The 13,552-nt window shown below is 49.2% G+C and overlaps 1 protein-coding gene across 5 annotated transcripts in view; it reads left to right on the top strand.

Annotated features, from left to right (window-relative positions):
• Nucleotides 1-13,552, top strand: part of VPS13B (vacuolar protein sorting 13 homolog B) — a 1,616,194-nt gene that overhangs the window by 795,723 nt on the left and 806,919 nt on the right. For all 5 annotated transcript variants that reach the window (XM_063924187.1, XM_063924188.1, XM_063924189.1 and 2 more), the window contains exon 23: nucleotides 3,420-3,654. In XM_063924187.1, coding sequence (XP_063780257.1) covers nucleotides 3,420-3,654 — 235 coding nt within the window. The remainder of the gene's footprint in view (nucleotides 1-3,419; nucleotides 3,655-13,552) is intronic.

The raw sequence follows: 13,552 nt of genomic DNA on the forward strand, positions 1-13,552 counted from the left end.
ACATACCACGCGCTCGAGCGCATGGCCGAGGAAGTGCCATCACGCAGCTGCGAGTATCCGCACGCACGGGAGAGAATGTGCACGTGCAGCGGGCAAGCGCATGGGGTGAATATATGGCAACGTGTAGCGTGATATTTTTCCGACTTTGACATGCTGGAGGTTCAGACTTTCTTGCGAGGGTGCTTCACATACAACCTCCATTCGTGCCGCCTACGGCATTTTGGGATCTGGTTGTAGTGTTACGCTTTCTACAGTCCTCCTGGTTTGAACCTCTGACGACGGTAGAAGACAAGTACCTCACGTGGAAAACTGTGATATTACTGGCCCTGGCTTCTGCTAGGCGTGTCTCAGAATTGGGGGCCTTCTCATGCAAAAGTCTGTACTTGGTATTTTCCGAGAACGCAGCGGAGCTCAGTACTAGACGGCAGTTCCTGCCGAAGGTGGTCTATACGTTTCATTTGAATCAACCTATTGTGATTCCGTCCAGTTCTGGCACTTCTGCTCCTCTGGAGGCATTGGATGCAGTGCGAGCCTTGCAAATCTATGTCAAGAGGACGGCTCGGATCAGAAAGACTGATTCCTTGCTCGTGCTGTATGATGCGCAGAAAAATGGTTGCCCTGCTTCAAAGCAGTCCATTGCTCGTTGGATTAGGCTTACTATCCAACAGGCCTATGCGTCGGCAGCCTTACCTGTTCCACAGTCTCTGAAGGCCCACTCTACCAGATCGGTGGGCTCTTCCTGGGTGGCTGCCCGTGGAGTCTCGGCCCTACAACTATGCCGAGCTGCTACCTTGTCGGGTAAGAACACCTTTGGGAAGTTCTACAAGTTTGATACTCTCACCAAAGAGGATACCCAGTTTGAGCAGGTGGTGCTGCAGATGTCTCCGCACGTTCCCGCACGTTCTGGAAGCTTTGGGACATCCCCATCGTACTAATTCTGTCCCCAATATCCCTTATTGATGCTAGAGAAAATAGGATTTTAAATACCTACCGGTAAATCCTTTTCTCGTAGTCCATAAGTGATATTGGGTGCCCGCCTCTGTACGCTGACTTTCTGCAGGTTCTCTGTTATGTGTTCCTGTTCAGCTGTTGCTGTTAATGTTGCCAGTCGTTGATGGCTAGGTTATATGTTGGTGTGTACATCTCACCACACTTTTTGTTGTTATGTTCCTTCTCTCAAGTATGTCATTCTCCTTCGGGCACTGTTTTACCTATAACTGACCTGTAGGAGGAGGCATAGAGGGGAGGAGCCAGCACACCCAGTTGAAGAAATTTAAAGTGCACTTGCTCCTTTGGACCCGTCTATACCCCATCGTACTTATTCTGTCCCCAAATCCCTTATAGACTACGAGAAAAGGCTTTTCCGCAGCGGTGCAAGTGGGTGGGTACAGCGTACCCTTAAGAATTTAGCCGTGGGTCCGCCGTACCCACCGCCGACAGGCCTCCGCTCCCTCTCTCCCTCCCTCCCTCCATCTGCTGCTGCTCACCACCGCTGCTGCTTGAGGGGAAGAGAGCGCAGCGTGCACCTCTCCTGCCCCTCAGTGTCTCCCTTCAATTCAGCGCCGGCCCATGAGCCAATCAGAGCTCGCGGACTGGCAGCCAAGGCTCCTGATTGGCTGCCGGAACGCGAGCTTTGATTGGCTCACGGATCGGCGCTGAATTGAAGGCAGACACCTGCACCGCCGCCGGAGACTGAGGGGCAGGAGAGGCGCGTGCTGCACTCTCCTCCCCTCACACACAGGATAGCAGCAGCGGTGAGTAGCAGGGGAAGGGGGGGACTGGGGGCATATCTGGCACTGCGGGGACATGTGTATCAGGCACTGGGGGCATATCTGGCACTGGGGGCACATGTGTATCTGGCACTGCGGGCATATCTGGCACTGCGGGACATGTGTATCTGGCACTGGGGGCATATCTGGCACTGTGGGGGCATTTCTGTATCTGGCACTGGGGGGACATGTGTATGTGGCACTGGGGGCATTTCTGTATGTGGCACTGGGGGCATTTCTGTATGTGGCACTGGGGGCATATCTGGCACTGTGGCGGCATTTGTGTATCTGGCACTGGGGGGCAATGTATATCTGACACAGTGGGGGCATTTGTGTATCTGGCACTGTGAGGTAATGTATATCTGGTACTTTAAGGGCATTTGTGTATCTGGCACTGTGGGGCAATGTGTATCTGGCACTGTGAGGCAATGTATATCTGGCACTGTGGGGGCATTTGTGTATCTGGCACAGTGAGGCAATGTGTATCTGGCACTGTGGGGCAATGTATATCTGGCACTGTGGAGCAATGTATATCTGGCAATGTGGGGCAAAGTGTATCTGGCACTATTGGGGTCATGTGTATCTGCCCCTCCCCCCGTATGTGTATCACGCCCCTATTTTCATTGACCATGCCCCATGTGGCATTTGGCCACACCCATTTTTTGGCACACACAGACATTTTTTCTACTTGCATCACTGCTTTACCGGTAGGTATTTAAAATCCTATTTTTGCCACTGCCAAGTGCCACAGATGTGTGAGACAAGAAAGACCTCAAACAACTGCAGGGGAAGGTGTGTAGTTAAATTGGATTGGACAGGCAGCGCCTTTACTATATCCATCACCAGGGCCAGACGGGCCATCTGACAATTATGGCAAATTGCAGAGTGGCCGGTCCAGCCGCATATCACATATAGTAACGGACGCTGTCAGAGCAGCTCCGCCTCCTGGTGCTCTGCTCAGCCGCCCGGCATACGGAGACACGGGGGCGTGCTGCGAGTGCCACACCCACTTAAGTCGTAACTACGCCCCCCCCCCCCCCCCCCCCCCAGCTGCGCGTACAGTGCGATGCCCGGGCTGCTTTAGAGCCCCAGTCCGTCCCTGCCAGGAATTAGTGAATATGATCGAAATATTGCAGTTTTTCTAAGGTATTCATGGAGTTCCGGAAGAGGGAGGAGTTGTTTTTTTTTTTAAAAAGAGAGAATTCTAGAACCAGATAACATGCTTTCAAATAGAACTGAGGAAATCTGAAATGTGACATAAAGAAGAACCTTAATTTACTTTTTTTGCTATAGAGAAGATAATGGATTAATGGAATAATTTCCCAGCAATTGTTATTCGTACTCATACAGTAAAATATTTCTGAAAAACATATCTGTAATATTGCTAAGATTTTGGAAAAGGGCACAAACTAGAGGCGGAGAGCTGTTAGTTCTTTAATAATGCTAACATTTTTTATTTCCTTATTGAAAATAGTGTTGGGACTTTAAAGGGTATAACACCCCCGCATGTTTTTTTCTTGTTTGTTTGTTTGTTTGTTTTTTTCCAACTAATTAAAAGTTATGTTGTGATCTATAGTTCTTTGTCTTATTTGCCACCACTGAGCTCATCTTGTTCCTGAACACTCAGTCCTCGTTCTGTTCATGTTCCAGGTGGAAATCCAGACATGCTGCATTTTCTTTCCGAGTGACAGTCTGCCATCACCCAGTACCATCGTGTCCAGCGACATTCCAGGGACGGTGAGAAGCTGGTACCACAGCCAGGTCCCGATGCCAGGAACCCTTGTTATCTGCTTGCCGCAAATCAAAATAATGAGCGCAGGGCATAAATACATGGAACCAATTCAAGAGATCCCATTTATTGTGCCGAGACCTATAGTGGAAGAAGGTAATGTTATTTTTCTTGAACATGTTCATATAGTTCCACTTTCCCATAGTTGGGACAATTGGTGAAGATAAGATAATGTAAAATATTAATCTTTCAGGAAATTGCTTTACTCTTGTTCTTCATACAGATTTGCTGATCTGAAAAATAATAGTAATGTAGTGTATAAAGCACTGTTCTCCTACTAGTACTTTACATTTGCATTAACAGCTCAAAATAAGCTTAACAGAAAAGAGAATTTAGCATTTGGGTTGTATTTTTGTTTTTTTAGGAACTAAAGGGAAATGAGTGAAATGCGTGCATAAACAAATTAGTCTATTTTTGATGGATTCTTGAGTGGGGGCCTCGATATGTGCGAGGCAGCGAGTTCCACAAAGCTAAAAGCTCAACCACCAATAAGGTATCAGAAGCTGCTTCAGGTACCTTGGGCCCTGGTCACGTAGGGCTTTGCAATTCAGAAATTAATCTTGAAATAGTTTCTCAATCTTACAGGCAGCAGTGGAGGGACTAGAGAATGGGTGTTATGTGGCTGGAACGGGGCTGGTTGGTTAACGGCCTGACAGCTGCGGTTTGTACCAGCAGTAAGCAGTACAATTCTTTCCCTGGGAGACCTCGGTAGAGTGCATTGCAGTAGTCTAGGTGAGATGATACAAATGCATGTATGACTTTAGGCAGATCTTCTGAGGGAAGTGTTTGACTCTTGCTATGTTCTTCAGACGAAAGAATAAGGATTTGATTGTGGCCGACAACTAATGTTAAGTGTCAAGCCACCATCCAGGATAACACCAAGATCTTGCACATGTTCAGTTTTTTTTTTATTCAAACTTCCATGTCCAGTTGGTTGGCTATGCTGCAGTTTTGTCCTTTGATCTATGAAAAGTAGCTGTGTTGGGATAAGGTCAAAATCCCAACAGTCGGGATCCTGACAGTCAGTAGACCGACAGTGGGATCCTGACGGATCCCTGAGGGAAGTGTTGGGTTGAAGTTAGGCACTAAGGGGAGGGTTAGGTTGCGGGGGTGTGGGAGGTTAGAGTTAGGCTTTGCAGTGGAGGGGTTAGTGTTAGGATGCATGAAGGAGCAATTAGGCTGTGGGAAGGGTGGGGTAGAGAGGGGTGGGTGAGCGATGCAGGGTTCTTGGGGACAGCACCCATCTGGCTAGCAGAATGCCTGAAACAGGCTTCCTGAACGGGTGGTCTTCTGTTTGCCGGCGGTCGGGCTCCCGGCGCTCAGTATACCGGCGCCGGGAGCCCGACAGCCGGCATACCGACAATTATTTTCCCTCGTGGGGGTCCACGACCCCCATAGAGGGAGAATAAAATAGTGTGGCGCGCGTAGCGCGCCACCGTGCCCGTAGCGTGGCGAGCGCAGCGAGCCCGCAAGGGGCTCATTTGCGCTCGCCAAGCTGTCGGTAAGCCGGCGGTCGGGCTCCCGGCGCCGGGATGCTGGTCGCCGGGAGCCCGACCGCCGGCCAGCCGTAGTGAACCCTCCTGAACTTGGGGGCAAATCACGTCCCTTGGGGCTGTGCCTAGTGATTCTGAAGGTCTGAAGACCTCTAGTAGTAAAAGAAGTATGATTATGCCCAGTGATGTCATTTTGAGGAGCAAATGGGAAAAGATTGTTAGGACAGGATTTTCCTGTGTTTGTAACTGGGAAACACAATGGGGGTAATTCCAAGTTGATCGCAGCAGGAATTCTGTTAGCAATTGGGCAAAACCATGTGCACTGCAGGGGGGGCAGATGTTACATGTGCAGAGAGAGTTAGATTTGGGTGTGGTGTGTTCAATCTGCAATCTAATTTGCAGTGTAAAAATAAAGCAGCCAGTATTTACCCTGCACAGAAATAAAATAACCCACCCAAATCTATCTCTCTCTGCACATGTTATATCTGCCTCCCCTGCAGTGCACATGGGTGGTCATTCCGAGTTGTTCGCTCGGTAATTTTCTTCGCATTGCAGCGATTTTCCGCTAATTGCGCATGCGCAATGTTCGCACTGCGACTGCGCCAAGTAAATTTGCTAAGAAGTTTGGTATTTTACTCACGGCATTACAAGGTTTTTTTCTTCGTTCTGGTGATCGGAGTGTGATTGACAGGAAGTGGGTGTTTCTGGGCGGAAACTGGCCGTTTTATGGGTGTGTGTGAAAAAATGCTGCCGTTTCTGGGAAAAACGTGGGAGTGGCTGGAGAAACGGGGGAGTACCTGGGCGAACGCTGGGTGTGTTTGTGACGTCAAACCAGGAACGAAACTGACTGAACTGATCGCAGTGGCAGAGTAAGTCCCGAGCTACTCAGAAACTGCAAAGAAATTTCTCTGACGTCCTAAGTGGATGCTGGGACTCCGTAAGGACCAATTTTGAATAGCGGCTCCGCAGGAGACTGGGCACAACTAAAAGAAAGCTTTAGACTAACTGGTGTGCACTGGCTCCTCCCACTATGACCCTCCTCCAGACTTCAGTTAGAATCTTGTGCCCGGCTGAGCTGGATGCACACTAGGGGCTCTCCTGAGCTCCTAGAAAGAAAGTATATTTTAGGTTTTTTATTTTACAGTGAGATCTGCTGGCAACAGACTCACTGCAGCGAGGGACTAAGGGGAGAAGAAGCTAACCTACCTGACTGGAGGTAGCTTGGGCTTCTTAGGCTACTGGACACCATTAGCTCCAGAGGGATCGAACACAGGACCCGACCTCGATCGTTCGGTCCCGGAGCCGCGCCGCCGGCCCCCTTACAGAGCCAGAAGCAAGAAGTGTTCCGGAAAATCGGCGGCAGAAGACTTCTGTCTTCAACAAGGTAGCGCACAGCACTGCAGCTGTGCGCCATTGCTCCTCATGCACACCTCACACTCCGGTCACTGATGGGTGCAGGGCGCTGGGGGGGGAAGGGGGCGCCCTGAGGGCAATATAATACACCTTGGCTGGCAAATCTACACCATATATAGTTAGGAAGGCTATATAGGTGTAAAAATACCCCTGCCAGAATTCCAGAAAAAGCGGGAGAAGTCCGCCGGAAAAGGGGCGGGGCTATCTCCCTCAGCACACTGGCGCCATTTTTCCCTCACAGCTCCGCTGGAAGGACGCTCCCTGGCTCTCCCCTGCAGTGTCAAGCTGCATAAGGGTAAAAAAGAGAGGGGGGGCACTAAATTTAGGCGCAGTATATATATAATATAAGCAGCTATAAGGGAAAACACTCATTTATAGTGGGATCCCTGTGTTATATAGCGCTCTGGTGTGTGCTGGCATACTCTCTCTCTGTCTCCCCAAAGGGCTTTGTGGGGTCCTGTCCTCTGTCAGAGCATTCCCTGTGTGTATGCGGTGTGTCGGTACGGCTGTGTCGACATGTTTGATGAGGAGGCTTATGTGGAGGCGGAGCAGATGCCTATAAATGTGATGTCACCCCCTGCGGGGCCGACACCTGAGTGGATGGTTATGTGGAAGGAACTACGTGACAGTGTCGACTCCTTACATAAAAGGTTTGACGACATACCGAATATGGGACAGCCGGCTTCTCAGCCTGTGCCTGCCCAGGCGTCTCAAAAGCCATCAGGGGCTCTAAAACGCCCGCTATCTCAGATGGCAGACACAGATGTCGACACGGATACTGACTCCAGTGTCGACGACGATGAGACTAATGTCACTTCCAATAGGGCCACACGTTACATGATTGAGGCTATGAAAAATGTGTTGCACATTTCTGATGTTACCCCAGGTACCACAAAAAAGGGTATTACGTTTGGAGAGAAAAAACTACCAGTAGTTTTTCCTCCATCTGAGGAGTTAAATGAAGTGTGTGAAGAAGCATGGGCTTCCCCCGATAAGAAACTAGTAATTTCTAAAAGGTTACTAATGACGTACCCTTTCCCGCCAGAGGATAGGTCACGTTGGGAAACATCCCCTAGGGTGGATAAAGCGCTTACACGCTTGTCAAAGAAGGTGGCACTACCGTCTCCGGATACGGCCGCCTTAAAGGAACCTGCTGATAGAAAGCAGGAGGCTATCCTGAAGTCTGTATATACACACATAGGTATTATACTGAGACCAGCTATTGCTTCAGCATGGATGTGCAGTGCTGCAGCTGCGTGGTCAGATTCCCTGTCGGAAAATATTGATACCCTAGACAGGGACACTATATTGCTAACCGTAGAGCATATTAAAGACGCAGTCTTATACATGAGAGATGCACAGAGGGATATTTGCCGGCTGGCATCTAAAATAAGTGCAATGTCCATTTCTGCCAGGAGAGGGTTATGGACTCGGCAGTGGACAGGTGATGCAGACTCAAAAAGGCACATGGAAGTTTTGCCTTATAAAGGTGAGGAGTTGTTCGGGGATGGTCTCTCGGACCTAGTTTCCACAGCAACTGCTGGGATGTCTGCATTTTTACCCCATGTTCCCTCACAGCCAAAGAAAGCACCGTATTATCAGGTACAGTCCTTTCGGCCCCATAAGGGCAAGCGGGTTAAAGGCGCGTCCTTTCTGCCCAGAGGCAGAGGTAGAGGAAAAAAACTGCAGCATACAGCCAGTTCCCAGGAGCAAAAGTCCTCCCCCGCTTCCTCTAAGTCCACCGCATGACGCTGGGGCTCCACAGGCGGAGCCAGGTAAGGTGGGGGCCCGTCTCAAAAATTTCAGCGATCAGTGGGCTCGCTCACGGGTGGATCCCTGGATCTTTCAAGTAGTATCTCAGGGGTACAAGCTGGAATTCGAGACGTCTCCCCCCCTGCCGTTTCCTCAAATCTGCCTTGCCAACAAATCCCTCAGGCAGGGAGGCAGTGATAGAGGCAATTCACAAGCTGTATTCCCAGCAGGTGATAGTAAAGGTGCCCCTACTTCAACAAGGACGGGGTTACTATTCCACAATGTTTGTGGTACCGAAACCGGACGGTTCGGTGAGACCCATTTTAAATTTGAAATCCTTGAACACATATATAAAAAAATTCAAGTTCAAGATGGAATCGCTCAGGGCGGTTATTGCAAGCCTGGACGAGGGGGATTACATGGTATCACTGGACATCAAGGATGCTAACCTGCATGTCCCCATTTACCATCCTCACCAGGAGTACCTCAGATTTGTGGTACAGGATTGTCATTACCAATTCCAGACGTTGCCGTTCGGTCTATCCACGGCTCCGAGGGTCTTTACCAAGGTAATGGCCGAAATGATGATACTCCTTCGAAAGAAGGGAGTTTTAATTATCCCGTACTTGGACGATCTCCTGATAAAGGCGAGGTCCAGGGAGCAGTTGTTGGTCGGGGTAGCACTATCTCGGGAGGTGCTACAACAGCACGGCTGGATTCTAAATATTCCAAAGTCACAGCTGGTCCCTACGACACGTCTACTGTTCCTGGGGATGGTTCTGGACACAGAACAGAAAAAAGTGTTTCTCCCAGAGGAGAAGGCCAAGGAGCTGTCATCTCTAGTCAGAGGCCTCCTAAAACCAAAACAGGTGTCGGTGCATCACTGCATGCGGATCCTGGGAAAGATGGTAGCTTCCTACGAAGCAATTCCATTCGGCAGGTTCCATGCAAGAACCTTTCAGTGGGACCTGTTGGACAAGTGGTCCGGATCGCATCTTCAGATGCATCGGCTGATAACCCTGTCTCCAAGGACCAGGGTGTCTCTGCTGTGGTGGCTGCAGAGTGCTCATCTTCAAGAGGGCCGCAGATTCTGCATACAGGACTGGGTCCTGGTGACCACGGATGCCAGCCTCCGAGGCTGGGGGGCAGTCACACAGAGAAGAAACTTCCAAGGACTATGGTCAAGTCAGGAGACTTCCCTACACATAAATATTCTGGAACTGAGGGCCATTTACAATGCCCTAAGTCAGGCAAAACCCCTGCTTCAAAACCAGCAGGTACTGATCCAGTCAGATAACATCACGGCGGTCGCCCATGTAAACCGACAGGGCGGCACGAGAAGCAGGACGGCGATGGCAGAAGCCACAACGATTCTCAGATGGGCGGAAAATCACGTGTTAGCACTGTCAGCAGTGTTCATTCCGGGAGTGGACAACTGGGAAGCAGACTTCCTCAGCAGGCACGACCTCCACCCGGGAGAGTGGGGACTTCATCCAGAAGTCTTCCAACTGATTGTAAACCGTTGGGAAAGGCCACAGGTGGACATGATGGCGTCCCGCCTAAACAAAAAGCTAGAAAGATATTGCGCCAGGTCAAGAGACCCGCAGGCGATAGCTGTGGACGCTCTGGTGACACCGTGGGTGTACCGGTCGGTTTATGTGTTCCCTCCTCTTCCTCTTATACCAAAGGTACTGAGTATAATAAGGAGAAGAGGAGTAAGAACTATACTCATTGTTCCGGATTGGCCAAGAAGAGCTTGGTACCCGGAACTTCAAGAAATGATCTCAGAGGACCCATGGCCTCTGCCGCTCAGACAGGACCTGCTGCAGCAGGGGCCCTGTCTGTTCCAAGACTTACCGCGGCTGCGTTTGACGGCATGGCGGTTGAACACCGGATCCTGAAGGAAAAGGGCATTCCGGAGGAAGTCATTCCTACGCTGATTAAAGCTAGGAAAGAAGTAACCGCAAACCATTATCACCGCATATGGCGAAAATATGTTGCGTGGTGTGAGGCCAGGAAGGCCTCAACGGAGGAATTTCAGCTGGGCCGTTTCCTGCACTTCCTACAGTCAGGGGTGACTATGGGCCTAAAATTGGGTTCCATTAAGGTCCAGATTTCGGCTCTATCGATTTTCTTCCAGAGAGAACTGGCTTCACTACCTGAAGTTCAAACTTTTGTTAAGGGAGTGCTGCATATTCAGCCCCCTTTTGTGCCTCCAGTGGCACCTTGGGATCTCAACGTGGTGTTGAATTTCCTAAAGTCACATTGGTTTGAGCCACTTAAAACCGTGGAATTGAAGTATCTCACGTGGAAAGTGGTCATGTTGTTGGCCTTGGCTTCGGCCAGGCGTGTATCAGAATTGGCGGCTTTGTCATGTAAAAGCTCTTATCTGATTTTCCATATGGATAGGGCAGAATTGAGGACTCGTCCCCAATTTCTCCCTAAGGTGGTATCAGCCTTTCATCTGAACCAACCTATCGTGGTGCCTGCGGCTACTGACTTGGAGGCTTCCAAGTTGTTGGACGTAGTCAGGGCCCTGAAAATTTATGTTTCCAGGACAGCTGGAGTCAGAAAGACTGACTCGCTATTTATCCTGTATGCGCCCAACAAGTTGGGTGCACCTGCTTCAAAGCAGACTATTGCTCGCTGGATCTGTAGTACGATTCAGCTTGCACATTCTGCGGCTGGACTGCCGCATCCTAAATCAGTGAAACCCCATTCCACGAGGAAGGTGGGCTCTTCTTGGGCGGCTGTACGAGGGGTCTCGGCTCTACAACTTTGCCGAGCAGCTACTTGGTCGGGGTCAAACACGTTTGCTAAATTCTACAAGTTTGACACCCTGGCTGAGGAGGACCTAGAGTTTGCCCATTCGGTGCTGCAGAGTCATCCGCACTCTCCCGCCCGTTTGGGAGCTTTGGTATAATCCCCATGGTCCTTACGGAGTCCCAGCATCCACTTAGGACGTCAGAGAAAATAAGAATTTACTCACCGGTAATTCTATTTCTCGTAGTCCGTAGTGGATGCTGGGCGCCCATCCCAAGTGCGGATTGTCTGCAATACTTGTATATAGTTATTGTTTAACTAAAGGGTTATTGTTGAGCCATCTGTTGAGAGGCTCAGTTGTTATCATACTGTTAACTGGGTATTGTATCACGAGTTATACGGTGTGATTGGTGTGGCTGGTATGAGTCTTACCCGGGATTCAAAATCCTTCCTTATTGTGTCAGCTCTTCCGGGCACAGTATCCTAACTGAAGTCTGGAGGAGGGTCATAGTGGGAGGAGCCAGTGCACACCAGTTAGTCTAAAGCTTTCTTTTAGTTGTGCCCAGTCTCCTGCGGAGCCGCTATTCCCCATGGTCCTTACGGAGTCCCCAGCATCCACTACGGACTACGAGAAATATAATTACCGGTGAGTAAATTCTTATTTTCTATTCGCAATTTTGAGAATCTTTTGTTCGCAATTTTGCTAAGCTAAGATTCACTCCCAGTAGGCGGCGGCTTAGCGTGTGCAATGCTGCTAAAAGCAGCTTGCGAGCGAACAACTCGGAATGAGGGCCATGGTTTTGCCCAACTGCTAAAAAATTTCCTGCTGCGATCAACTTGGAATTACCCCCAATGTTGTCAAAAGTGAGAAAAGTAGTTTTTTCTTTAGGGAGTTTCGGACACAATTAAGACTTCAGTTCATGTTATACTGTATCTAAATGTACAAGTTATTTCCCAGCGCTTAAAGATTCCTGTAATGTATAATGTGGTGAGCACTGGGTGTTGATAGGCAGTAGATAAAGATCGCCACCTAACCTCTTCTCTCGCTGCCTCTAAAGCAAACAAAATATCTGACCCATGACTCTGTGTTTTCAGTAAAGATTTATATCTCACCCAGGAGGAATTTGTTAAATGGACGTGAACTTGATACCTGTGATAAAAGTATGTACCACAGGAACATGCCTACACCCGCACTGTAATTCCCTATACTGGAACGCCCCAATTTTTAAATCTCCTCTTCTGATTAACCTGCCCTAGGATTGCATTTCCAGTATTCCTAATCCCAGCGGAGCAGTCAGATATCACCTCTCCTCTGCAGGCGAAGGGTGGCATCTCAGAGGCTTTCCAGGTCTAAAAGCAGGAGGATTAGATTTTGGTGATCAGAAAGCTGTTTTTTTTGGGGTAAAGGAGATAAGCTAGCCTGAGCTACATACCAGATATGGCTCTACGTACTGCAGGCGGTTAGCCGTTACTTAGCAATATGTTACGTAATGCAGAGAAATGGGATTTATACGAAATAATGCCTAAGGAGTGGCCCACAGAATGAGACAACTGTATCTTTTACTTGCATAAAAATAGACTAAAGGTCCGTACACATTAGACGATGTCGTTCTGTGAGCGTCGTCGTCTAATGTTTCTCCTCCCAGCCCGGCCTGTACGCGGCCGACTGTACACACTGAGCGATATGACCACTGATATCGCTCAGTGACGTCACGCCTCCGCCAGCCCTGCATGCAGGTCGTAGGCGACAGTCCAAATCCTGCATGCATGCACTGGCGACAGCGACAATCATTGCCAACCTGCGGGACCGCGCATTGGTCGCCGCTGGCGGCTTACACACTTGCTGATAAAATGAGCGACGTCGCTCAGGGAGTGGGAAAATGAGCCACGTTGCTCATTTTATCGTCAAGTGTGTATGGGCCTTTAGGACCTTATTCAGTAAGAATTGCAAAATTTGCATATCGCAATCTGACTGATTACCGAACAACTGCGCACAAAAAAAATGCATACAGGTCGTGATCGCAATGCACACGCTGTTTGAGTGACAGGAAGCCAGCGTTTCTGGCCGGAAACCTGAAGTTTTCTGGTTGTGTCTGAAAAAATGCAGGGGTTTTTAAGGAGGGCCTCTGAAAGCAGCGATTACCACTTCCAGCCTCTTGTGTCGCAAGAACTGTGGATGACCTTGCCTGGCGCAGATAGGAATAATCTTCGATGTTCCAGTAATTGTGTATGATTTTGCGATCAGCCCGCATATTGCGATGGATTCGCAATTTCTGCGACAGGCGTTTTCTCTCTATTTCTGGGCTGCAACAATTTGATCTCAGCAACTGCCTTTTAGCTGAAACTGCAATCCTTACTGAATAAGGTCCTAGGGGCCTAATTGAAGGTTGATCGCAAAAGCAAAATCTTCTTCTAATGGGCAAAACCATGTGCAGTGCAGGTGGGGCAGATGTAACATGTGCAGAGAGAGTTAGATTTGGGTGGGGTGTGTTCAAATTGAAATCTAAATTGCAGTGTAAAAATAATGCAGCCAGTATTTACACTGCACAGAAACACTATAACCCACCCAAATC

Source organism: Pseudophryne corroboree, chromosome 5 (genome assembly GCF_028390025.1).
Source record: "Pseudophryne corroboree isolate aPseCor3 chromosome 5, aPseCor3.hap2, whole genome shotgun sequence".
NCBI classification, from domain to species: Eukaryota; Metazoa; Chordata; class Amphibia; order Anura; family Myobatrachidae; genus Pseudophryne; species Pseudophryne corroboree.